General features: G+C 41.6%; 1 protein-coding gene across 4 annotated transcripts in view; it reads left to right on the forward strand.

Moving 5' to 3' along the window:
• Positions 1-17,380, forward strand: part of CLIC4 (chloride intracellular channel 4) — a 56,041-nt gene extending 38,661 nt beyond the window's left edge. For all 4 annotated transcript variants that reach the window (XM_037881540.2, XM_037881541.2, XM_043532141.1 and 1 more), the window contains 3 exons: positions 1,942-2,048; positions 11,822-12,003; positions 13,345-17,380. In XM_037881540.2, the coding sequence (XP_037737468.1) occupies positions 1,942-2,048; positions 11,822-12,003; positions 13,345-13,509 (454 nt within the window). In that variant the 3' untranslated portion in view covers positions 13,510-17,380. The remainder of the gene's footprint in view (positions 1-1,941; positions 2,049-11,821; positions 12,004-13,344) is intronic.
• The last annotated feature ends 7,877 nt before the right edge of the window (positions 17,381-25,257 follow it).

The raw sequence follows: 25,257 nt of genomic DNA on the forward strand, positions 1-25,257 counted from the left end.
CCTAGTTCTCATTTAAACTAGTTGATTAACATTAGACAGTGACAAATTCTCTTCAAAACACTTCCCACACATCAGTATTACTGTTGACTTTGCACAGAGATATTTGATAGGCATATTTTTAATTGCTTAACATGGTTTTTATAAACCATTTTCAAATTAGTTTTGATGCTCCTGATCAAATTACATTACAACAGAACTTAGTAAGGTTTTTTTTTTTTTAATACAAGACTGTAGTCATTTGCTCTCTCGTAGCTATTGGTTTTGGGAGATGAAAGTTGAAAAAACTGCATATATGGCAATTTTTAAAACCAACTGAATCTCAGTTGAGTAACCAGTATCATTTGGGAAGAGAAACATGGAAAACAATCATTTTTAGTGTTATAAATTTATGTCTAGTCTCAAAAAAGGTAGCAGACAAGTAATACATAATATGAACACATTTGGTTCATATTTTAGGGAAAAAATAAAAGGGCACCAATACCGAAAATCTCTAAAATGAGAAATGAAATATAATTTCAGCAGAAATCTAGAAAGCTAGTCAACATGTACATGCTTCAAGTCTCACACTGACTGAATATTCCAATTTTCATGTTTAGGAAAAATATCAGTGCAGTCTTGACTTAAATAAGTATAAGTTTGCCTGTCATTAACTAGGCAAGAATGAGCACTATTCTTTGTTCAATGTAACTGACATAGCAATATTCAGGGCCAGCCTAAGGGGTGGGCAATCAGGGTGGCTGCCACATTGTTCCAACACTCAACCCTTTTCCCCCTGCTCAGGGCTCTCTAAACATCCTTGGGCAGGCCCTGACAATATTGCTTGTATCGATCAAGAGATTCCAGTTACGCAGTGACAGGGAACCTTTTAAAAATATCCCTACTTCACAGAACGGAGCAATAGGACAGAGATCTAAGTATTCAGGAGAGCAGTGTGTTTCCCGTTGCACAGGGTTTTGCATTAACATTTTTGTTTGTAAAGCTTAGCTGGGCATTTTATAGTCTCCTGATCTTTACAAATATGTAAATAACATAAAATGCTAAAGGTCTGCTGGTGAACATGTAACTAAAACCCACAGCCAGCTCAGAAATGCTAGCTTTGTGACCCTCAGTGTAACTGGATACCCATTTTACGTGCTGTATGTAGGTTTTTTTCATATTCTCCAGTGGAATTGGCAGGTCCTCTGGTAATCCTTATCACAGAAATAAGCACTAAAGTTCTTCAGAATTCCAGGTCCTGACTGTTATAGATAGTTTAGTCACATTGAGATAAGTCTAAAGAACATTTTAAAGGGGAAGGCACTTGGGTTAAACATAATTTGTCTTTTTAAAATTCCTTGCATGTTGTTGATACCAATTTAAGTTAATAAAATTGAGTTTACCTTTCACTGTTTATGCTGTTCATTATTTGCAAATCATTGAGTTTTACAGTGAAAGTAGAACAGCCAGTTTCACCTTTGGCAGTCAGTTTTATTTTCTGATTCTGATGGCACTGTTTCATTGCAACATTGCAACTGTTTAAATCAACACAGTTTATTGATATTTGTTTTAAAAAAAACACTACCAACATTTCCATTTAGATCTTGTAAACCTAAATTTTGGGCCTGAAAATGACTAAATTGTGGTGGTTTTTTTTTAAAAGGTGCACATAATCTAGAACAATGGCTTTCAACCTTTTTTTCATTTGCGGACCCCTATGAAATTTCAAATGGAGGTAAAGACTTCTTTGGAAATCTAAGACATAGTCTTCATACCCACGGGTCCGCTGATCACCAGTCGAAAACCACTGGTAGTGTGTTAATAACCTAAGTAGAGTGTACACATTTCTTTGCCTGTTTAATGCTAATAAATACATGGCTGAGTGGTCATATTGTTTCTGCTGAATATTACAGAAGAACTGCTATTGGAATATTTTCCCACAAACAATTGCATCTTTCTGCTTAGGTACTTAAAGCTTTCACCAAAGCACCCAGAATCAAACACCGCTGGAATGGACATCTTTGCCAAATTTTCTGCATTTATCAAGAATTCCAGACCAGAGGCCAATGAAGGTAGGAGACCTCAGTCCTGTAATCTCTGGTGCCTGGGTATTTCATTAGGTTGTGGGGACAGCAATTGAAGCTGTCTTTTTTTTTTTTTTTAAGTGCTTATAGTTTTGTACTATTTTCTCCTCTCTGTTCACATCATTGTTCGTCCTTTCTAGAACAGGGTATGGTAGAGGTAGAACAGGGTATGGTAGAGGATTTGTGTCCAGGCAGCACTGCTGATGTCCACAAATATTTTCCTGAACTAGACATCCCTTAAATCTGATTTTTGTTTTATGAAAGTCCAGGGCTACCCAGATCACCTCTTTGATGGGTGTGTTTAAACTACGTAAAGACACTATTTCAGGGCAAATGAAGGTATTGTAGACAGTTCTGAGGGCTACACATGCAATGTGGGACAGCACTACTTTCACTTAACCTCACTTCCTTTTTTCTCCTGGGAGAAGCCAATGTCCGTTACTAATTCTGGACTAATTTGATGGTCCTATTAATTGAGAGATTTATTTGCAATTCATTTGTTACTATTGGTACCATTAGTGGACCTGCCCCTTAATTGCTGGTGCATTTTAGAGGTGTAAAACACACAAACAAAGCTATTTTAGTTTGTAATGGCTGACTGTAAATCTGAAATCCTATTAATCAAAATCTCCTTGTTTGAGCAGGTGGCTTTTAGTTTTTTGGGTTAATGATCTCAGAACCAATGACTCGGTATCTACCTTGAGAGTACCAGACCAGTTAATATTCATTTTGGGAATTTAACCATGGCATGCAACTTCTTTGAAATGTGCAGTAATGCTCAGCTTGCCCCCAGGCAGCCTCCCTGTGACATGCTGTAAACTGACTCCATAGATAGTGCATTTCAATATCTGACTTTTTAGTCAGATGTACACTAAACTTAAGGATGTCTTGATCAGCTGGTCACGCTTTTAAACTGACAGTGTTCCTTTATAGTTAATCACATTTACTTTGAAATATTCTGTGTATTTAGAGATGTATTCTACCCTGGAAGCTTACTTTGGGTTCCCCACTGGCAACTATTGGCCTAATATTCAGAGATGCTAAGTATCCCCAATTCCTGTTGATTTCATTTGAGGCTGTTGGTGCTCAGCACTTCTGAAAATCCAACCCCAGATGGGTAGAGGCAGACTTTGGCTCTTAAACTGTGCACAAAAATTCATTAGAAACCGACCTGGGCAGCATTAGTAATTCTTAGTAACTTATTGAAAAGCAGAGATGTGAAATGCATTGATTTGCTGTCCATGATAAAGTGCTGTCCATGATAAAGTTAAGGACTTGTGTGTAAAAGCTGAGTTTTAATTAACCTTTAACTCTGAGAATGAGTGTACTTTCCCATAAACTAGTGCTGAAAATGTTCAATGCCTTCCTGCAGTCGCCTGAAGGCCTCACTCCCTCCCATCTCTGGAACCCACCTTCACTCCCTTCCCCCACTGCTATAAGTTTCCAGTTTGAGAGCCGTGCCACTGGAAACTGGATAGCATTTTAAGAGTTAAAATGATCATAGGCTCATTAATGTTCCCTGCAACTTTTCTCAGTCATGAAATTAAAGTATCAGTTTAATATTAAACATCTGTAAATTCACATTTCTCTTCCTTTCTGTCTTGTATCTTGCTGCTGCTTGTTTCAACCTTTGGTTTCTCTGAGCAGCTCTTCCCTAGAGCTAACTCTGGTCTAGATCCTTTGTCTAGCAAATACAAGCTGCTGTCATCCCAGTTGGTATCCTGCTGTTCAAAGGTCAGTTGCATCCTTTACATCATCCAGGTAGTTTCTGCCAGCTGGAGGCTTGTAAATCTAACTTGCGCACTCTGCCACTGTGGCAGAGTTTTCATGGGTTATATTTTTAGGTGAAGACAGCAAACATACCAGAAGCCACAAAAAGTAAATAAAATGCAAATGCCAGTTACAAAAGAGCAAGAAATTAGGCTGGTTAGGTAAACAGTCTCACTCACACTTACTACCAATCCATACGCTAGCACATTAATGAGCAGATGTCTGATAGCCCCTTTCAGTTATTGATACTCTAGTGCACTTACTGTGCTGTATCTGGATTATTATTATTAAGCAGACTTCGACTCCCTCAGGGAACAGATGGCCAGGATCCCCTGGGGGACTAACATGAAGGGGAAGGGAGTCCAGGAGAGCTGGCTGTATTTCAAGGAATCCCTGTTGAGGTTACAGGGACAAACCATCCCGATGAGTCGAAAGAATAGTAAATATGGCAGGCGACCAGCTTGGCTTAATGGTGAAATCCTAGCGGATCTTAAACATAAAAAAGAAGCTTACAAGAAGTGGAAGGTTGGACATATGACCAGGGAAGAGTATAAAAATATTGCTCGGGCATGTAGGAAAGATATCAGGAGGGCCAAATCGCACCTGGAGCTGCAGCTAGCAAGAGATGTCAAGAGTAACAAGAAGGGTTTCTTCAGGTATGTTGGCAACAAGAAGAAAGCCAAGGAAAGTGTGGGCCCCTTACTGAATGAGGGAGGCAACCTAGTGACAGAGGATGTGGAAAAAGCTAATGTACTCAATGCTTTTTTTGCCTCTGTTTTCACTACCAAGGTCAGCTCCCAGACTGCCGCGCTGGGCATCACAAAATGGGGAAGAGATGGCCAGCCCTCTGTGGAGATAGAGGTGGTTAGGGACTATTTAGAAAAGCTGGACGTGCACAAGTCCATGGGGCCGGACGAGTTGCATCCGAGAGTGCTGAAGGAATTGGCGGCTGTGATTGCAGAGCCCTTGGCCATTATCTTTGAAAACTCGTGGCGAACGGGGGAAGTCCCGGATGACTGGAAAAAGGCTAATGTAGTGCCAATCTTTAAAAAAGGGAAGGAGGAGGATCCTGGGAACTACAGGCCAGTCAGCCTCACCTCAGTCCCTGGAAAAATCGTGGAGCAGGTCCTCAAAGAATCAATCCTGAAGCACTTGCATGAGAGGAAAGTGATCAGGAACAGTCAGCATGGATTCACCAAGGGAAGGTCATGCCTGACTAATCTAATCGCCTTTTATGATGAGATTACTGGTTCTGTGGATGAAGGGAAAGCAGTGGATTTATTGTTTCTTGACTTTAGCAAAGCTTTTGACACGGTCTCCCACAGTATTCTTGTCAGCAAGTTAAGGAAGTATGGGCTGGATGAATGCACTATAAGGTGGGTAGAAAGCTGGCTAGATTGTCGGGCTCAACGGGTAGTGATCAATGGCTCCATGTCTAGTTGGCAGCCGGTGTCAAGTGGAGTGCCCCAGGGGTCGGTCCTGGGGCCGGTTTTGTTCAATATCTTCATAAATGATCTGGAGGATGGTGTGGATTGCACTCTCAGCAAATTTGCGGATGATACTAAACTGGGAGGAGTGGTAGATACGCTGGAGGGGAGGGATAGGATACAGAAGGACCTAGACAAATTGGAGGATTGGGCCAAAAGAAATCTGATGAGGTTCAATAAGGATAAGTGCAGGGTCCTGCACTTAGGATGGAAGAATCCAATGCACCGCTACAGACTAGGGACCGAATGGCTAGGCAGCAGTTCTGCGGAAAAGGACCTAGGGGTGACAGTGGACGAGAAGCTGGATATGAGTCAGCAGTGTGCCCTTGTTGCCAAGAAGGCCAATGGCATTTTGGGATGTATAAGTAGGGGCATAGCGAGCAGATCGAGGGACGTGATCGTTCCCCTCTATTCGACACTGGTGAGGCCTCATCTGGAATACTGTGTCCAGTTTTGGGCCCCACACTACAAGAAGGATGTGGATAAATTGGAGAGAGTCCAGCGAAGGGCAACAAAAATGATTAGGGGTCTAGAGCACATGACTTATGAGGAGAGGCTGAGGGAGCTGGGATTGTTTAGTCTGCAGAAGAGAAGAATGAGGGGGGATTTGATAGCTGCTTTCAACTACCTGAAAGGGAGTTCCAAAGAGGATGGCTCTAGACTGTTCTCAATGGTAGCAGATGACAGAACGAGGAGTAATGGTCTCAAGTTGCAATGGGGGAGGTTTAGATTGAATATTAGGAAAAACTTTTTCACTAAGAGGGTGGTGAAACACTGGAATGCGTTACCTAGGGAGGTGGTAGAATCTCCTTCCTTAGAGGTTTTTAAGGTCAGGCTTGACAGAGCCCTGGCTGGGATGATTTAACTGGGAATTGGTCCTGCTTCGAGCAGGGGGTTGGACTAGATGACCTCCTGGGGTCCCTTCCAACCCTGATATTCTATGATTCTGTGATTCTATTAGTGTGATCTGTAATCAGTTGCATACACTTGTTTTTGAAATATTTTTTACTCTTATAAAATAGACGTTAATTTTTAGGGTATGTTTTCAAACTTGTTGGATAATGGCATAATACTAGCTCATGACTTCTGTTACTACACACACGCTGGCTCCTGTTTATTGGGGTTGACATCCAAAGAGCGGTGTGTGTGTGGTTTTTTTTTTTTTTTACAAGAGACACCAAATCTTGGTTAAAATGAAACTGCTAAGGAACTGACTTGATAACAAGGATGGTTACTCATTCCAGAAGACTCTGACCAGATTTGAAAGTGTGTATTATAGAGTAATTTATTTACTATTAGACTAGAAGCTATCTGGTCCTCTGACTGCTTTAACTTTGAGTGCTTACTGCTGCTGCTCAAGCATAATTTTAAGTAAAACTGTGTCTAATACTTCTTGCATTGTTGCTGCCAGGAATAACTGTCTACCCTCACTAACCTCATAATGACATAACCAAGCCGGACTAAAGGCACAATGGGTTGTTCAGTTTGCAACATATAGACCTTAGATTAAATTACTTATTGGTAAATAAGAACTCCCAGTTGCCAAGCAACCTTCTGCCCCAGGGACCTATTATAGCAGCTGTGTTCAAGAAAACAATATTCAGAACAATTCTGTTCTGTAGTGTCTCCCTGGTGGATTTTGTTGTTGAAGGTCTATGGACTCTTAGCTGTTACTTTAAAATATCATTTAATTCAAGATACAGGATTCAACAAAATTTCAGCATTTCTTAAGAGAATCCTAGTTAGGCAATGCTGTGTTCAAGCAGCATTCAATTGATATACACCCATGATTTCTTAAAACTCTAGTAAAATTTGGGTTTTGGGTTTTATTACTTTAAACTGTCCTTATAGCATATGTAACCAGAGCATCCCTGTGTTAACGTGAGCGTTGTGTACAGTTGACACTGACCAGTCTGTGTACTGTTTGCACTGCACTCTGTGAAACTAGGGTAGCATAAATGTCTAGAAGTAAATAAGGTTTCTAAAATCTGTTCCAACAGCCTAAGGAGCTACTTTGAACAAGCAAGGAGATGGGTTTTAAATTATTTTTACTTTGAAACCGTGAAGGGGCAGGTCACAGGGCTAGCTGCACTTCCGTCTCCTTGGACGGTCTCTGTGCACCCCCTCGGGTGTCAGTACCAATGCTTTTACCTATCCTGGGTAGAATTCCACAATTATCCCACTCCTAGAGAGGGCTCTGGGCTCCTGCACCCTGTGTATTGAGAGCGCTTACTCAGCAGGTGGGACTGATTTCTGGCATCTACGGTTCTTCCTGATCAAACAGCCATCTGAAAACCAAAGTGGTGTTTGTTTTTAACAGCAGGAACAAAGCATTTAGAGAAAAGAGGAGTTTAAAAGTCATAAACGTGTCTCTATATTATTGTCTCCTGATGGTAAGCTAGGTAGCCCTACGTTCTACAGACATCCCAGCATGTGTCTGCATGTCAATCTGATTGTCCCATCTCCCCCCTTCTCCTGAGAAGGAGACTTTTTCAAACTCTCATCCTTTTAATCATCTGGTTCCCAGGCTTTTCCTGTATTAGCATTGTCTCTTAACCCTCAAGGGCTTGTGGAGAAGTAGCTTATCTTGAGCCATTGTTTCCTTCCTACTTGTTTTCCTACAACTCTCCATTAAACTAAACCAATATATTCATATAGTAAACATTCCAATAATTAGGTCAACATATAGTAGTAATAAACTAGAACAGAGCAATTCCATTTCTTCTATAAAAAGCTTATTATAAATACTGTCTGTGGGGGAGAGGAGGCTGGTTGTAAACTTGCACAGACTTGAAACTTGCCTATAAAATGTATAGAAGTTTTAGCCGGGTGAAAGGGGGAGATCTTGTTAAATATCTTTTTATACTGATCACCTGAACATGCAGTACCAAATTTCACATACAACTTAGTGTTCTTTAAAGATTTTCAGCTGCTTTGGATTAATGGTGGAAGTGAGCTGCAAACTTCATATCTGAACTTTCCCAGCATTCAGGATGTTCAGATCCCAGGTTTTGATTTACACGCACTACTTTGGCTTACATCATTTTTAAAAAGGCGTAAAGCTTTAACCTTGCCATGTGAAAAGTAAATAGTAATATTTGGGAAGTGCTACTGCTTTCTGATAACACCCCAAATTTTGAGATTGACAAGCCATGAGCCATGCAGGATTGGACCCTTGAATCATCAAAGGAGTCTTATTTTATTCCTAAATGGTGGTTGCATGAGAATGTAAGTAAAACACACAATCCTACTATTTTTCTGCAGTGTTTACATTTAGAAAAGAGATAAAATTCCTCCAATATAACCAGTGTTGTAGAACTAGGTTTGCATTGGTTTTATGGGCTATACTGCCCTCTGCTGTTGTCTTTGATTAATTTGCTTTTTCAAGAGTTCAGACTTACCTGCATGCAGAGTTGCAACAAATTTAACATGTGCTTTCAAAACTGAGAGTACCCTGGCTTAACCAGGAGATCTTCAGTGACCTGAAACTCAAAAAAGGAGTCATACAAAAAGTGGAAACAAGGTCAAATTATGAAGGATGACTACAAAAAAACCACAGGTGTGTGGGGACAAAATTAGAAAGACCAAGGCAAAAAAGAGATTAAACTAGCTAGGGTCAGAAAGGGTAACAAGAAAACATTTTACAAATACATTAAAAGCAAGAGGAAGACCAATCACATGATGGGCCCATTACTCAATGAAGCGGGAAAGACAATAACAGAAAATGCAGCAACAGGTGAAATGTTAAATGCCTTTTTGGTGTCAGTTTTCACCAAAAAAACAAACAAACCGTAAGTGATTGGGCAATTAATATAGTGAACATCAGTGTAAATGGGGTATGATCTGAGGCTAAAATGGGAAAAGAATAAGTTAAGAACTATTTAGACAAGGTAGATATCTTCAGGTTGGCGGGACCTTATGAAATGCATCCTAGAATACTTAAGGAACTGGCTGAAGAGATGTCTGAGCCATTTGCGGTTATCTTTGAGAACTTGTGAAGTCTAGGAAAAGGGCAAATATAGTACCTGTCTATAAAAAGAGGAATAAAGATAACCCAGGGAATTATAGACCAGTCAACTTAACTTCAGTATCTGGAAAGATAATGGAGCAAATAATCAAGCAGTCAGTTTGTAAGCACCTAGAAGATAATAGGGTGATAAATAAGTCAACGTGGATTTGTCAGGAACAAATCATGTCAAACCAACTTAATATCCTTCTTTGACAAGGTAACAAGCCTTGTGACTAGGGGGAAAGTAGTAGAAGTGATATATCTTGACTTTAGTAAGGCTTTTGATACTGTTTCATATAAACAAACTAGGGAAATATAGCCTAAATGCACCTACTATAAGGTGAGTGTACAACTGGTTGGAAAAGCATAGTCAGAGAGTAGTTATCCATGGTTCACAGTCAAGCTGGAAGGGCATATTGAGTGGGTCCTGCAGGCATCTGTCCTGGGTCTGGTTCTGTTCAATATCTTCATAAATGGTTTGGATAATGGCATAGAGAGTACATGTGTAAAGTTTGCAGACAATACCAAGCTTGGTGGGGTTGCAAGCACTTCAGAGGACAGGATTAGAATTCAGAATGATCTTGACAAACTGAAGAAATGGTCTGAGGTAAATAGGATGAAATTCAATAAGGACAAATGCAAAGTACTACACTTAGGAAGGAACAATCAGTTGCACAAATACAATGGGAAATGACTGTCTGGGACCGAGTACTAAAGGAAAGAATCTAGGGGTGAGAGTGGATCACAAACCAAATGTCACCAATGTAATACTGTTGCAAAGAAAGCCAACATCATTCTGGGCTGTATAAGTAGGAGTGTTGTAAGCAAGACCTGAGAAATAATTCTACTCTTCTTAGTGCTGATAGGACCTCAACTGGAATATTGTCCAGTTCTGCAAACCACACTTCAGAAAAGATGTGGACAAATTGGAGGAAGTCAAGAGGAGAGCACCAAAAAATGATTAAAGGTCTAGAAAACATGACCTATGAAGAAAGTGAAAAAATTGGATTTCTTTAGTCTGGAGAAGAGAAGACTGGGTGATGGTGGGGGACATGAAAATCTTCAAATACATAAAAGGTGGTTATAAAGAGGAGGCTGATAAATGTTCTCCTTAACTACTGTGAGGACAGGACAAGAAGTAATGGCCTTAAATTGCAGCCGGGGAGATTTAGGTTGGACATTAGGAAAAACTTCCTAATGCTAATTAAGCGTAGTTAAGCACAGAAACAAGTAACTTAAAGAAGTTGTGGAATCTCCCTCCGTGGAGGTTTTAAAGAACAGATTAGTCAAATATCTGCCACTGATGGTCTAGGTTATACTTAGTCCTGCCTCAGTTCAGGGTACTGGACTAGATGACCTATTGAGGTTCCTTCCAGTCCTATGTGTGTATGATTCTGATTTAGTTAAATCAGAGTAAATCTTGTGTGACTTATTTCGGTTAGGAAGAGATTTAAGATAAAATGACATAAGCCATTCTTAAATGAAAAAGAAGTGTCCACTCAGGGGTTTGCAGTGATTTAACTAAACTGGTGCAAGCTTGTATTTAGGCCAGACCTTAGATAGCAATAAACCCTTACAGGTTATATTTTAATGATTTTAAGTTATGTCAAGCTGACAAAAACAAGGAAGAGCTAAGAGTTTGTCTACATGAAACTGGCACTGAAATAACTAAATCAGCTGTTAATTTACACCTTTAGTTACTTGAGTGTATGTCTGTGTGGATGCACTTGTTCTGGAATAGAGAGCCCTATCCTGACATAGGGATCTCTTATTCCAGAATAAGTGCATCCACGCAGACGTGTGCTGAAGGTGTGAATTACAGCTGATTTAATTATTTTGTGTCAGTTTCCATGTAGACAAGACGTAAGATTAAACTTCCGCTTAAACTTCAGTTTGTCCTGTTTTGGTAGGTAGCACAGATTTCAATTCAGTGTCTAATGCTACCAGCTACCACTAAAGCTGATTTAAGACTGACTTTGCCATAATAGCTGTGGCAAAGGAGACTGAATGTCTATTTCAGTGTTTTGGCACTGCCATGGGTATCTCAGCAATGCACATTCATGTAAGCAGCCTTAGTGGTATGTAGCGCTATATATGTGCCAAGTAACTATTATGAAGTGCATCTGATGTACTACAGTAGGTACAAGGAGATGAGTAAAAAGGGAAAATCTGGAGATTGGAATTTTGTAGACACACACTTCTTTCCACTCAATATACAAGTCCTGAATTCATACTTTTCTTAAAACATGAATTGTAAAGTACAGATTGGGTCTATAAACTAATCCCTGCTTCGTGCATTACTGAGGTGCTTTAAGCTTAGCCAATTCTCTTGCATTACATTACATCAGGAAGAGGATGCAAGAACCAGACGTGCTTCCTGTATAGATATCAATAGCGAATAGATTGATAACTCTTTGAAAACTGCTTTATGGCTTGCTTTCTTTCCTTCCTTCCTCTTTATTGTTCTCACATAAAACTGTATTCCTTTCCTGCAGCTTTGGAGCGTAGCCTCTTGAAAACTCTGCAGAAACTGGATGAGTACCTGAACACTCCTCTCCCTGATGAGATAGATGAGAACAGCATGGAGGATATCACAGTTTCTACCCGCAAGTTTCTGGATGGCAATGAGATGACATTAGCAGACTGTAACCTGCTACCTAAACTACACATTGTCAAGGTAAATGATTTTATTGGGAGGGACTACAGTCATTTCAGTTACATTTCTTATAGTGTATATAATATCCTACAAAATAATAAAAGTAAAAGATAGAAAAAACTTACAAGATCCTGGATCCCATCCCATTGCAATAAACTTGGTAAATAAGACTGAATACATAAGTCTTCGTTAAGTGTAATCACAATATTAACACACTGCATAATAATTTAATGAAAGATTCTTGAAATGTGTGTGAAGCTTCTGTGCCTACCTTAGTTACTGTGACCCCTAATAGATAACTAAGATAAAAAGATTTGTGGCCCAAGTCAAGCCAGGTTTTAATGTGCTGTAGAAACAAGGAAGTCGTGAGACTTTAAGAAGAAAGAAGAACTGTATGACTACAGTTTTTCCATGTTTCATTAAGCACATGTTTTTTCTGTCTGTATAGAAAATGGCCTTAGTAATACAAGTAAATTGCACAATGCCAAATATAGGACCAGAGGACAAGTTAGACACACCTGAAAGAGATGGGAGAGGATAACTCCGCAAAAATGAAGATTTTTCTTTATTACCAAAAAGAAAAGGAGTACTTGTGGCACCTTAGAGATGAGCTATTACCAGCGGGGGGACACACGACCTTTTGTAGTGATAATCTCGTTGGAATCTGTGTTTTGAAGTTTTTTTGTTGAAGAATAGCCACTTTTAGGTCAGAAATCGAGTGACCAGAGAGATTGAAGTGTTCTCCGACTGGTTTATGAATATTAAAATTCTTGACATCTGATTTGTGTCCATTTATTCTCTTCTTTATTACCATGGTCTGACTTCTGTTCCCCTTCCCTTGCACTGTTCTAGGCAGTCTCACACTGCAGATGGAGCCCCAGGTTAAATTTATATGCCTGGCTGTAGCAATAGTTAATCTGTAGTACTAGTTTGCTCATTGTCCTCGGATAAACTGGGCCATCTTGATTATCACTACAGAAGTTTTTTTCTCCTGCTGATAATAGCTCATCTTAATTAGCCTCTTACAGTTTGTATGGCAACTTTCACCATCTGTGTGTGTGTGTGTAATATATCCTTACTATATGTTCTATTCTATGCATCTGATGAAGTGGGCTGTGGTCCACAAAAGCTTATGCTCTAATAAATTCGTTAGTCTCTAAGGTGCCACAAGTACTCCTGAAGCGTATAGTGTACCACCAGATCTACATACATACCAGAAGGGCAAGATGTACTGATTTTGATCTTTAATGGAAGTTACATTGTAGGGTTTATACTCTGTGAGGATAGTATGACAAAGAATGGAAGAATTGATGTAACTTAAAGGACATGAAGTAGTCATTGTATATATTTTTTTTGTTTTAGGTGGTTGCCAAAAAATATCGCAATTTTGATATTCCCAAGGAAATGACAGGGATTTGGAGATACCTGACCAATGCCTATAGTAGGGATGAATTCACCAATACTTGTCCCGGAGACAAAGAGATTGAAATAGCTTACAGCGATGTAGCCAAGAGACTCACTAATTAATCAGCACTTGCAAAAGAGATGACTTCTCACATATTCCATAACAGAATGCTTCTCCTAACAGACTGCTCTTTTGCATATAAAATAACAATTTATTTTGCATGAATTTGCAGTTACTCAATGTTACGTTGGATAGAGCGGGTACAGTAATTACCTAAAATTCGCAAAACAGGAGTAATGAGGCTTGTTTTTCTTTACCTTCTTTAGCAGCAAATACGAAGATTATCATTAATACAATTTGTGTTTAATGTTGCATTGGGGTACCCTAGACACCCCAGGATAAAGGGTTATTTTTCTCCACTCCTTTTCTTTTATCTATTAACTATAGCTAAACTATTATTGCAAACTATTGCAAACATTTGGTCCATTTCTGTGTAGACACTCTTTTGAAATTCACTAATTGGTCCACAATAGTCTCTTGGTATATGGTACAAGAAATATTTATGTATTTTGGAATTTACTACTTCTTAAAGGTCTGCATGTAGGATAAAATAGTTATCTACAACATATTGATCTGTACCTGCTTGTCTATCCCAGCCGTATACCAAAGGATCTTATTTCCAAAAAAGCCTTTTGCAGAATACTTGGCAATTTTTTTAACAAGAAAACAAAATACTGTTGGATTACAAACAAAAGACCCCAGAAATATGGCCACCACAGACCCAGATATGAATGCCCCAAACTGCAGGAGTTGGGATCTTGGTCTGAATTTTGTTTAGGGGCCTGTCAGAGAAAATGTTTAGGTATGGGCCTTCTGGAGCCTGATGAGCACTAGTTTAAAAAACAAACGGTGCTGTCTGAACGGAGTTTTGGGTCTCACCAGATACAGTTAGCAGAAGGTCATTTTGATGGCACATCATGAAGAAACCAAAAGAGCTAGACATCCACCATTGGTTCATTTTAAGAACTGCAAGTGGCTGCTTTTTTGGTAGTAAAGAGCCTTTGTTCTGTGTAGGTCGTCTTAGTAACATTTATTTAGGAAAACTGTGCTGTCGTAAACAATGTACATGTAAAGTTTAGGGTTCTAGTTGACAAATAGCTACTGTATATGATAGCTAGGAGTGCAATGATTAGCAATGCAAGACTGAACACACAGCAACTAGAGTAGAAATCTTGAGAATGTCTTTAAAGATATTTTTTCTGAAGCATGTTTAAGTGACCTTTAAAAGCGAATATTTGCCTTAACATACAGTATGCATTTTCCTAAAAGAAAAGCCCTCTTGTTTTCTCTTTAAAAATAATGCTCTGTGAAGTGCCAGCCTTTCTACGTATTAATTTATCCCCTGACTGTCACTTGTCTACATACCTGGACGACAGTTTTGCATAACCGTAATCATTGCACTACTATCCGTTTAGGTTTGCTGCAGCAACACTGAGGAATAGCACTGCAATTTTTTAAAAAGCAATTTTCAAATATTTCTAAACCAGGGAATAGTTTTCTTGTTTAAAACAAAAAGGCAAGGTTTTGATGCATGAAATAAATTACTAGGTTATTTTAGAGGCCATCAAACCCTACTCCAAAGAGCATTAACATATTTTTTGTAATGATACTTTTTTATATTTAACTGATTTTAGAAGTCTGGAAAGTGCTATTCCTTGTAGGTTGTTTTTCCGATATTAAACCTACTGCAATAACATGAAAATGCTCACAGAAACACACTTTTATACACTAACATTTTGGTAAGCACTAGTTTTATGAAAAACAGCATGACTTTCTAAGCATCCTGCTTTTGCTATTTCATATATCCATAAAGTTAGCTTGAAATAAGTGATAGAGTACTCCATATTTGTATACGTGGCTTGTGGTGCCTTTGTCTTGCCTTCTTAGGTCTAGAATTCCATTACTGTAACAACTCTCAATTGTTACCTGTCTTTTCAAAGACAGCGATCGATATGCTTAAAATCAAGCCCTATTATGATTTATTGCAGGGGCGTTCAGGAACTGAAAGGAAAATCTACAGAGCAGCCTGGTTAGAAAATGATTTGTAGCCTTCTTATATTCACTGTATCCTAAAGGCCCATTCACACCACGAATAAAGTTTGTCTAGCAGTAAAAGTCTTCTTTAGGGGTTTAATACTTGCCAATGCTACATCCAGAGAGGGGAATTATTTCATTTTTTGTCAGATTAAAACCTGGTTTGGTTTTGTTGTTGTTAATACATGGAGGGTAATAATGGAAGTTTATTGGTTTGGTGCTTTTTTGCCTTTGTATAGCTTAAGATGCTCAACTAAAAATGGAATATAGGAATCTGTTTAATTTTGGGTATGGTTTAGTCAATTGAAATTAATCTATTAAATTTAGATCAGGATGGCTCTTTGGAGTTGTTTAATTAGTGATCAGGCCCAATTTTTTTGTAAACAGATTAGGCACTCAGTATGCACACAGCTTGTGTGTGCTGGGTAACTGTGGATGGACACGATCATAATTAACCATTTGTATATACAGTGACCCAGTTTGCACACTCAGGTGTGGTAATTGGCCACAAAAAAGCATGCATATGCACGCTTACCTTGTTAAAATATCAGGCCTGTAATCTAGTATAAACCATAGATGCTTTGTAATTTCCCTTGAATAATCTAATTATCATCCTCAAAACACGGATGTTGAATATAATATGCTACAACGAAGTAATTTTAATGGCTGACATGGTTAAAAGCTTGGGAACCAAGTTAAAGCTCCTGCTGTCTCTGGCACCCATTGATGTATTGCTTGTCTTAACACAATGAGCTATTGAGTGTCAGAGATTGGACGGCAACTAAAAACGAGCTTTTTCCCTTATAGTCACAGTTCAAATGAGCCTCTGGTTGGTTAGTAACTGAAAGGGGATATGCCATGTGGTGGCTGCTTGCTGACCTCTGTGAAATGAGTGGCTGTCTTTCTTATTTCCCATTGCATTGCATCACTATAGCTGTCCCATTTGTTGGCATCCTCCGTATAGAGCTTAGTGGAGACTAAACATCTTTCACCTCTACAGGTAGTCCCTCCAGGTCAGAACCGCAGGGCGTTGGCAGGGTGGTGTGTGGCGGGATTAGCCATCTGTGCTATATGTATTTTTCAGTCTGACCCCAATCACCAGCACTTACAGTAACCCTTATTAATGGGAAACTCCCTGTCCTCATTCCCTCCCACTTTGACTGGAGAACAAGGTATACACATGAATTTGCTTTTTAAACAAAATTTTCCTTTCTGGAAAAGACTTCCTGCATGTGCAAAACTGTTTGAGCGGGACGCATGTGGACCCTTGAAATGATTTCATGCACTGCAAACATTTCCTATGTGTCTGTTTTTCTCTGGCATTCGAAGTCCCACATGGACTACTGCAGCTGTGTAGTTGCATAATTATATTTTTCCCATAAAATTGGTAATTTTCTGGAACGGGTCTGTTTAAACTGATTGAAAAAAATTCTGTGCAGTTCCGTGATAAGATAAAGATGCAATCAACTTTCTATGCTAAAGAAGCAAATTAGCTTTTCATATCAAAGGAACAGACATGTTGAAAAAAACGATGTGTTGAGCCAAACCCACGGATATCTATCTCCATGTAGGACACAGTGGCTAAGAACAGCACAATGTACGCTCTGCCATTCAGATAATGATTTGAACGTGTTAAATGAGAATCTTCAGAACAAAACTTTATCTATCCCAAGTAAGCCCACTTAGCTTGTGACACTAATTCTTGCTTTTTGTATGTGGGTGGGATGAAGTGGGGAGAGATACAAACTCCGAGAACTGGACATCTGGAATTGGAGCATGGTATGCAGAAATACTTGACAAGTCCATACAATTTGTTGTAGTATGCTTATGGATCATCTTTTACAGATATACCAGTATATTGCTGGCAGCTAAAAATAAAATTATATTTTCACTACCAAACAGATCTTGATGGTTTTTGTGTGTGCACATATTCCCACAATTCAAGAGGGTGCGTTGTGATGCACTACTGTAGACACAATTTTTGTCTGACAGTTAAAGCCAGTGATAGGGCATACCATTCCCAGTTTTGCCATTGGTCTTGTGACCTCTAGGGCAAGTTGCATTTAACCTCGGTCTATCTTTCTGTAACTAGGTATAATATTTACCCACTCTGCAGGAGTGTTGACTAGAACAAGTTTTAAAATGCCAATTTTTTCCACAAGTAACTTTTAAAAATGATCATTTGTCAATATTTCCTATGGAAAATATTTTTTGATAGAAAACTTTTTTAAAATGTGGGGGTTTGGTTTTTTTAAAAGACTTTGGTTTTCAAAAATTGAAGACCAAAACATTTTACCAAAAAAGAAACTTTCACTTTGTAGTTTTCTTTTTTTAAAAAAAGTCAAATTTTTAAAAGAAGTCAAACATGAAAATGGTTTGGTTTTTTTGGTTGAAAAGCCATTTTTCGTCATGTTCCAACAAAAAAATTTCGACCTCAACTGTGGAGGCTTAACTGATACTTTGTTACGGAAGAGAGTTAGGGTCCCAAGCTGGGATACTTTGGTTCTGAGTTTCAACCACACACCTCTCAGGACTTCTGCTTGGCAATGTTTCAGCCTGAAAACTTCCCTCTTTGCTCTGTAACCTGTCAATACCTAGTCAATAAGTCTGGTCGTAAGTCGTCAATTTCCATAGGAAGATTCTAAGAAAATCCAGGGCATTGCTAAGCCAGCCATTCATCATCTAGCTCACCATGGGGGTGTGAAGTATATCTCGCATCTGATTTACAAGGAGATTTGTGTTCTGGAGAACGTGCTCCAGGATGCAGTCACCTACACTCAATATGCCAAACGAAAGACCGTTCTAGCCTTGCATGATGTAGTTTGCATTCTCTAATACCAAGGTTGCCCTCTGAAAGAATTTGGAGGCTAAATCCATGCTAAGACTACGTCATCTACACCCTTCTACGCTCATCTACTTCACCTTGGCTAGGTCGACTGATGGCATTAAAATGTGGTAAGCCAAACAAGAGAGTTTACTACCTGTGTTGTTTTGAGTCATCCAGCAAAGGATGCAGTCCCACCCAACAGAATGTGTAACTAACTCCAGATCCTTTGGGGCTTGTGGGAGATCAGAGAGCCTGTTTTTGCCATAACAAGATCCACAGTCATCTTGTACATTACCAGATTCCAGCACTTTCTTGAAATCTAAGTGGGACATATGCTGCCTTGCAAATCTGGAGAGCAGAATGAAGGGAAACAAGCAATCTGTGGGGTAGAACAGAAGACTTCTGCCCATGCACCACACAATAATTAAAGGATAGGTGATGAGCTTGCTTGCTTAGTGCTATTTGCTGCACTCAGTCTGTTTAACTATTCTTTATTTAACAATCTCCTCTGTTTCTCTTTTACGATGCTTTAAAAATGGGTGCCTACATTGTTAGTGTGTAAAATCCTGGCTGAGTGTCCCAGCCCGAAGAAACTGGCTGGTTGGCCTCAGATGCTGTGGAGACCACTCCGCAAAACAGTGCCATGAAGATAGGTCAGCGTGGGCAGGGAAAGCTTAAAACCTTGAAGGGAGCTAGGGGTAGTTACAAAGACACATCATGAATGTGTCACGTATGACCCCTGACCACAGCATTCACCCTATGTTGGTTTCAGTGAGGGTCCTGATCCCAACTTCCTTGAACTTTGGACAAGTTTGGGTCCAAACTTGGCAGCTGAGGCTAGTCTCTAAGGATGCGGCCCTGCTCCCAGTGAAGTCAATTGGAGTTTTGCCAATGACTTGATTGCAAGCATCGCTGCATTTGCTAGTGGGAAGGGCCAGGACCGAAGTATGCTTGAATTGTCGTCCTCTCCTTTCTCTCTTTTCTACTTCAGCCTGTTCTGACCAAGCCTAATGACCCATGCTGAGCCGGCCACTAGCCTTTGGTATTTGGCCAAGGAGAGATCTGGTACTGGTGGAATATTGGTTCACCTTGAAGCTACACACAATGGCTGGGCTTGCACTGGCGCTCGCCTCTTATGTGGAAATATTCTTTTGGGGGCCAATCAACTTATTTATGTGAAGTTTTTGCTCAACAGTTAGTTTATTTCTATGAACTGTTAAAATGGTTTCATTTTTACCTAGGGCTACTACATTTTTATATATATATATATATATATAAATAAAAAATATTTAAAAAATCCAGAGTTGTCTTGGTACATTCCTTTGGCAATTAGTACATTTAATAGGGCTCCAGGTTTTTATTGCAGAGAGGTTAAAATATACTAATAGCTGAAAGCTGCTATAATAATTGGGCTATGGAAATTCCAGAAACAATTTCCTAATTACTTCCTCCTTCACTGAACTCCCTTATAAGCAGCAGTAAAATACAGTAGCGAGCCGGGCCAGGACACCCTGCCAATGCCTGCTAGCTGTGCCCTGGTGGAGGACTAAGGAACCCACTTTTTGAGCTAGTTTGCCTCATTTGCTCAGAGGGTGGCTAAGAATTGGTCAGGAAGAGAGTTTTGTGTTCAGTTTTGAGCTCTATTTCAATATTCAGGCCAGTCAAAATCGATGGACGTATGTAGGTAGGTCCAAAGGCTCTAGGACAGTGATGCACAATCAGTGCTGCAAGAGGCTATCTTCTCCAGCTCCTGAAAGGCGTCATGTATCCTCCTGAGCACGGAGGCTGCCCTTAAAGGTACGTACAAATCCATGCCTAGCAAAGGGGATGGTTTAGATATCTGAAGTGTCAGGCTTGAAATGCTCTCTGGAACCAGAGAATGGGAGCTCAGCCTGGCTAACACAGCCCCACTTTCCAAGTGAAATAAAACTAGTTCCCTGCAGGTTAGATGGTGGGGAAAAGTTTCAACTGAGATCTTGAAGTGCAAAGTAGTCCAGACTGCCCTAGGAATGCCAGAGGGCCTGGGGCCACTTTTCAGAAGAGCATAGGGCTTTAGTTTGGTAACCTGGCCAGAAACTCCCTCCTCATACCTCCCCTCTTTGTTTTGTAATTTGCTATGCCCTGACTGTTCACTTGCATTTCGGTAGGTGTGTATATGTGTCTATATAGAAAAAGCATTGAAGTGCATTGGGATGCTTTAGGGTGAATGTGCAGGGTAGAATTACCTATGCTGTCAATCTGGTATGGTAGCCAAGTTTACCAAAAACAGTGACTTTTGAGGGCCCAGTTTAAGGTACCTTAAAGGGGCCTGATTTTTGGAGGTAATGTGTTTGCCACTTTCTGAAATTAAGAGGCCTCACATCCTAGCCTGTCCCCACAATGCACAAACAAGTAATGTGGGATATGCAGCTAAATGGAACTTTCTCGCTGTAGATTTACAGCCGTTGGTCTGGCTACATTTTTGACGAGCTCTGTCGACTGATGCTGGATGCATTCCTGGGTCAGATTAAAGAGCTCATGATTCTTTGAATCCGGAGAAGAGCTCCTGTGTTCTTCCCACTGGACAGAGAGATGAAAAAAGTTTTAAAAGACAAAGATCAAACATGAGAACTTCAAAAACAACTGAATGAATAAAGTGGATGCCAGGGGACATTTCAACTCTTTTGATCGCTAAGAGAGAGGGCTTGGTAGGACCAGGGAGAAGGATTTTTTGTCAGTGTTTTTAAAATGAGGATTCCACATACGGAAGCTCTGGTTAAAGTAATGTTGTTCAGTAAGTGAGCTTGAAGGTTAAACTGGTTGAAATGTCCCTTTCCTTCCAGGCAACCAGAGTGCTCAAGAGTGTTGATCCATCTAGGGCAGAGTGGAAAGAAAGACTAGTGGTGTTGTGTCCCTAACTGTGAATCCATGCGGCAAAGTTGAATGGTGAATGAATGGGAAACTTTATTGTCACGTGGAGTTTATTCGACTGTGGTGCCGTTATCAAGGGAGCTGTGAGAAGCTTCTTCAAGACTCTGCCAAACACACCAAGAGTGTTCTGTAGGGAATAATGAATGCTTCAGTAGAGCAATGGGTTACGTGAGACAGGATCCCTTCTGCCTCGGATGTCAAGGGAGCAGACTTGGTCCTTTGTTTGAGCATCTCAGAACCTTAACCTTTGAACCGCTCCAGGAGATGGGTAAGGCAATGTTAGCCCCATTTTACAGAGGGGAAAGTGAGCCACGGGGATTGACTGACTTGCCCAGGGTCAGACAAGAGTGGCCATGATGGAAACTGAGGCCAGGGGTAGAGACAGCTCTAGTTCAAAGCCCCACCAAGAGTCAAGAGACTAACTAGGAGCTGGATCTCAACCATCACTAATTTTGCCCTTAATGTATGTGCCGAGGAGTCTTGACTCCTCCTCCTTCTCTACGGAAACCGTGTGATTACGCTCCAGCCTGCATAGCTGTGTCGCTTTATCTCCGCACCTTCAATGTACCTCTCCCATGGAGCAAGTCCAGTTTGCCTCCTTGCCTGCCTCACTCTCTGCACGGCCCTTGTAGTCCCTGCTGCATGATGCTTTGTGCACCATGTGGAGTGGAACACAGCTGCAGTTGACTTCTGGATTTGATCCCCGGAAGTCCAATCCATTGCCTTTGCAATGTGGCTCGGCTGCGTCCAGGCCCTGTTGCTCCCCTAAGCGTTAGAACCCCGTAACATGTTCCTCCTTCAGAGCCTCTGCTGAATTTTGCCTGTTGTTCTGCATGTAAGGAGCTCACAATGGATTTTCCATCTTTCAGCTGCTCTGTGATGCCGCCAGGCAAAAGCACCTGGGCCTCTCTTTGAACAGCATCGAGCTGGAAGCTATAGGATCCAGTGGACTTGGGCAGAGGGTTTGGAACCAGGAGCTCTAACCACAGGGCTGCTGTTAACTGCTGTGCTCTGCGGCCTTTGGCAAATTGTCAGCATCTCTGTGCCCCCGTTCCCTGGCTGTAAAAGCGGGATAGTTCTCTACATCCCAGGGATGCCAGTAGGAAGTAGTTTAATAGAGAGAGGGCTAATCCAAAGGGCCAGGGCCAACCTCCCCCTGCACCCACCCTTCTGCAAGGTGGATCTGAATGTAAGAGCTGGCCAATAACAATCCAGTCTTAACCCTTGTGCTTTGGAGCCTGAAATCCACAACTGAATTTTGCAGCTCACGCTCCTCTCTCGTTAGGTGCCTCGAAAACACAAAGAGCAGGCTTCATGCTAAGTGGCACAGCCTGGGCCTGAACCAGCAGCGCAAACCAGCTCCCCGGTGACCCTTTCCAAGGTCCTTGGGGCACAGTACGGGAAAACGCTGCGAGCCACTGTGACTCCTGGTTTTGTTTGTGTGGGGAATGTATATAGACAAGCATGTCGGCTCCTCCTTCGTTTTGATTTCCAGGCACAATGTTTCTTATAGTGATTGAGGTTTTTCTTCGAGTCCTCTGTGTTTATTAAGGCAGCGCTTGGCTTTTTCTCTGCTGTCCCGCTGCAGCCGTGCTGTTAAGGATCACACGCATAACAGCATAACGAAGTGATCTGTGATTTTTAAATTTTTTTTTGGGGTGCCTTGTGTGAGACTTCTCCACTGCTGAGCTCCCTCCCTCTGCAGTCAGGCCCTTTAAGGAGTGGCAAGTGGGGAGGACCCAAAATCAAGAGTCACTTCTGAAAACCTTGACTCCAGCATGTGAACAAATTTACCCGGGCTGGCTGCACTCCTGTGTTGGTGTCCTATCCCATTACTCACTCATGGGTAGCTGTTAATGATGGCGCCATGCTGACTGATGGAGTTAATGTTGCCAACCCCGAGCGTTCAAAAATCATGAATCACAGCCTAGAAAAAACCTGACATTTTTTAAAAAAATAACCAGGGCTCTTTATATTCATTTTCTAGTGTTCGGAGCCATTAAGGGCTCATGTTTTCCAGCTTTACTCTGTCGCCACTAGGGCAAGAAACTTGAAAAATCTCCACTTTTTTTTTATGTATTCACATGACTCCAGGAGGCAGAGCTTTAAGGAGAACAGCAAATATTGTGAGATTTGTGATGAAATCTCAAGAGCTGGCAACACTGAAAACACAAAGTAGCTGACGTTGTAATGGGAACGGAGTGGAGTTTGCTGAAGCTCTCTGGTTTTGTATGTTCCGATCCAAAGGGCCTAGTCATACGACATCCACTGTAATTCCGTTAGGGTAGGTCTTTACTGCAGAGTTCACTCCCAGCAGCCAGACTGCCTTTGCCTGGCTGTGAGTAGCCGTGCTGGAAAGCCATCCCTGACTGTGTCCTCATGAGAGCTGCACTTGCCCCTTGAGTCACTAGGACTTCTTAGGGCACACCCCATGCTGCTTTGGGCTGCAGAGAACTGAGCCACTCGGATTCTTTTCCAGTGAATTGTGGGAGAACTTCTGTCCTGGGCAGCCAGAGGGAATTGTGGGAAGGCACTGGTGGACTGTCAGCACTGGTGTGGCTTAGCCTCTGTCCTTGCAAAATATATGGGTTACCAGCTCATGTGTAAGGTGGCCAGTCCGGCCCGGCTTGCCTAGGTTGAAAGTGCCACCAAACTTGAGCGAGAGGGTTTTGTGTGTGGACAGCCAGGGGGTTAGGGCTAGCATCTGGGGCAGAGCCTGAATTAACTCTGCCGTGAAGACAGAGTGAATGGGGGCGTAATGCTACTCAGACTCCTCCACCCAGAGCTCTCATCCTGTGGTAAAGCCATTATTTAACCTTAACTGAAGAAGAGGAACGGGGCGGGGGGAAACGCTCTCCCTCTTAGTGCAGCTGGGGGAGATGGATGGGGTGCGGTTGGTAACAACACTGCCCCTGCCCCTCTCTCCTGTGCGACTGAGAAGCAGGTGTTCGGTTGGCTGGGTCTCTAAATGGTTAAGCTTGTTTCTCTGCTGGGAGAGGCGCCTGCTGGCACTTCACGCTGCTGCGGGGGGGCAGTTCGGAGCATCAGAATGTCGCCGACATATTAGAGTTCTTTGAAGTCTTAACCTGACATGCAGCTCGCCCGGCGCAGCTTTCATCCCTCTCCAGCGCTTCCCCAGCCAAGGCTGTTAATGGGAAACTCAGAGCCATAAATTTTTACTGTTAACATCTCCTGCGGTAAGGATTTCATAATGAGCTGAAGTCGCAGTGGAAGATGAGTGAAAGGCCTTTAAGCCAGCCCAAGTCCTGACTGGTTAGAGCCCACCAGGGCTGGGAAGAGCTGAACTTTAGAGCTACGCTGGGGGTCGCTCTCGGTATCGCTCTGTGCGTCACTCAGGGCCTCGCCTTGCTCTGTGGACTTCAGCGGAGCAGTGTGGTTCATTCTCCTCTGCTGTGAACTGGGGTGAAGGACACCCCGTGGCTAAAGACTGAGACAGGAGCGGGGAGCTCTCATGGCACCTGCTAAGGACCAGACGGGGAGTTACAGGGGAACGCTGTTAACCCAAACCAGGGAGAGGCAGGGGAAGCTTTTAGCAGAGGAGGGAGAGCTGGGCCCCCCTTATTTTAAATTCTTATACATGTCTTCTACTGTTCAGCCTCTCCACAGGTTAATGGAGCAGGAGACAAGGCCACCTGTTGGGTATCCATTTTGCATATGAGGAAACTGAGGCACGGCGGTGCTGTGACTTGCTTAAGGTCACGCAGTCAGCCTCAGTGCTGGGAATAGGACCCAGGAGTCCTGACTCTTAAGGTGCCTGGGGTCACACTGCCAGACTAGAACAAGTAACAAAAAGGGAGGCCTACTCATCCCTTCATTTCAAGGTGGAGAGCAGAGGAAACCAGGTGGGGTGGGGAAAAAGCCCACCCCAAGCCAACGCTGGAAGATGGAGCAGCAGGGATAATGCCTGGGAATATTTCCTCTAGTGGAGGGACACATTGTCAGTCAAGTAGGAATTGAGGTTATGCTTCCATTTTTATTACATCATTACTGTGAGCCTAATCCCTACCCAGCCTAGAAC

The sequence above is a fragment of the Chelonia mydas genome, chromosome 19 (genome assembly GCF_015237465.2).
Source record: "Chelonia mydas isolate rCheMyd1 chromosome 19, rCheMyd1.pri.v2, whole genome shotgun sequence".
In the NCBI taxonomy this organism is placed as follows: Eukaryota; Metazoa; Chordata; order Testudines; family Cheloniidae; genus Chelonia; species Chelonia mydas.